The following is a 555-nucleotide window of genomic DNA, read 5'->3' as shown; positions in this document are numbered from 1 at the left end:
CCAGGGCTGCATCTGCCCTGTGGGAAGGGCAAGCTGCACTCACCGGGTCAAGTCTTCGATGTCCACCAGCATGGCGTCTTGCTCCGTGTGCAGTTCATCGCGGATGAGCAGCAGCTGGACCAACTCTTCATTCAGGCCTGGAGCACAGAAAAGGGGCATTGACAAACAGCCAACTCCGCCCCTCAGTTGCAGGTGAGCGCTGGCCACAGCTCGGAAAGCCTTAGGGAGTCTAGCCTCACTCCACACCCACGGGAGGGGAGGGGGGAGGCTGGCTGCCAGTCAGAAGGGACCTGGTGGCACTGGTTTGGTTTTAGTTTGCGCATGCGGAAGGGACAAACATCACAGCAGACCCACAACTGCAGACAACAAGACACCTATTCCTGCCCAACGGGGAGAAGCGTCGGAGCAGCTCATTGGTGAGACCGGACTGGTGTGCGTAACCATGAAGGCGTCTGAAGGCAAGGAGGGACGCCAGGACTCTCTCTAAGGACGGTTTTATCACATGAAAGTGGGAAAGGGAAGCATCTGCTATAAAGGAGGATTCTGTTTTGAAGA

The 555-nt window shown here is 56.8% G+C and overlaps 1 protein-coding gene across 4 annotated transcripts in view; it reads right to left on the bottom strand.

Annotated features, from left to right (window-relative positions):
• Positions 1-555, bottom strand: part of SCHIP1 (schwannomin interacting protein 1) — a 155727-nt gene that overhangs the window by 10807 nt on the left and 144365 nt on the right. For all 4 annotated transcript variants that reach the window (XM_004704112.2, XM_045297444.1, XM_045297446.1 and 1 more), the window contains exon 6: positions 44-137. In XM_004704112.2, the coding sequence (XP_004704169.2) occupies positions 44-137 (94 nt within the window). The remainder of the gene's footprint in view (positions 1-43; positions 138-555) is intronic.

This window comes from Echinops telfairi, unplaced genomic scaffold, assembly GCF_000313985.2.
Source record: "Echinops telfairi isolate 266 unplaced genomic scaffold, ASM31398v2 ScPeMD7_7420;HRSCAF=8458, whole genome shotgun sequence".
In the NCBI taxonomy this organism is placed as follows: Eukaryota; Metazoa; Chordata; class Mammalia; order Afrosoricida; family Tenrecidae; genus Echinops; species Echinops telfairi.
Note: the sequence above shows the minus strand (reverse complement) of the source record. Positions and strands in the feature narration are given on the sequence as shown.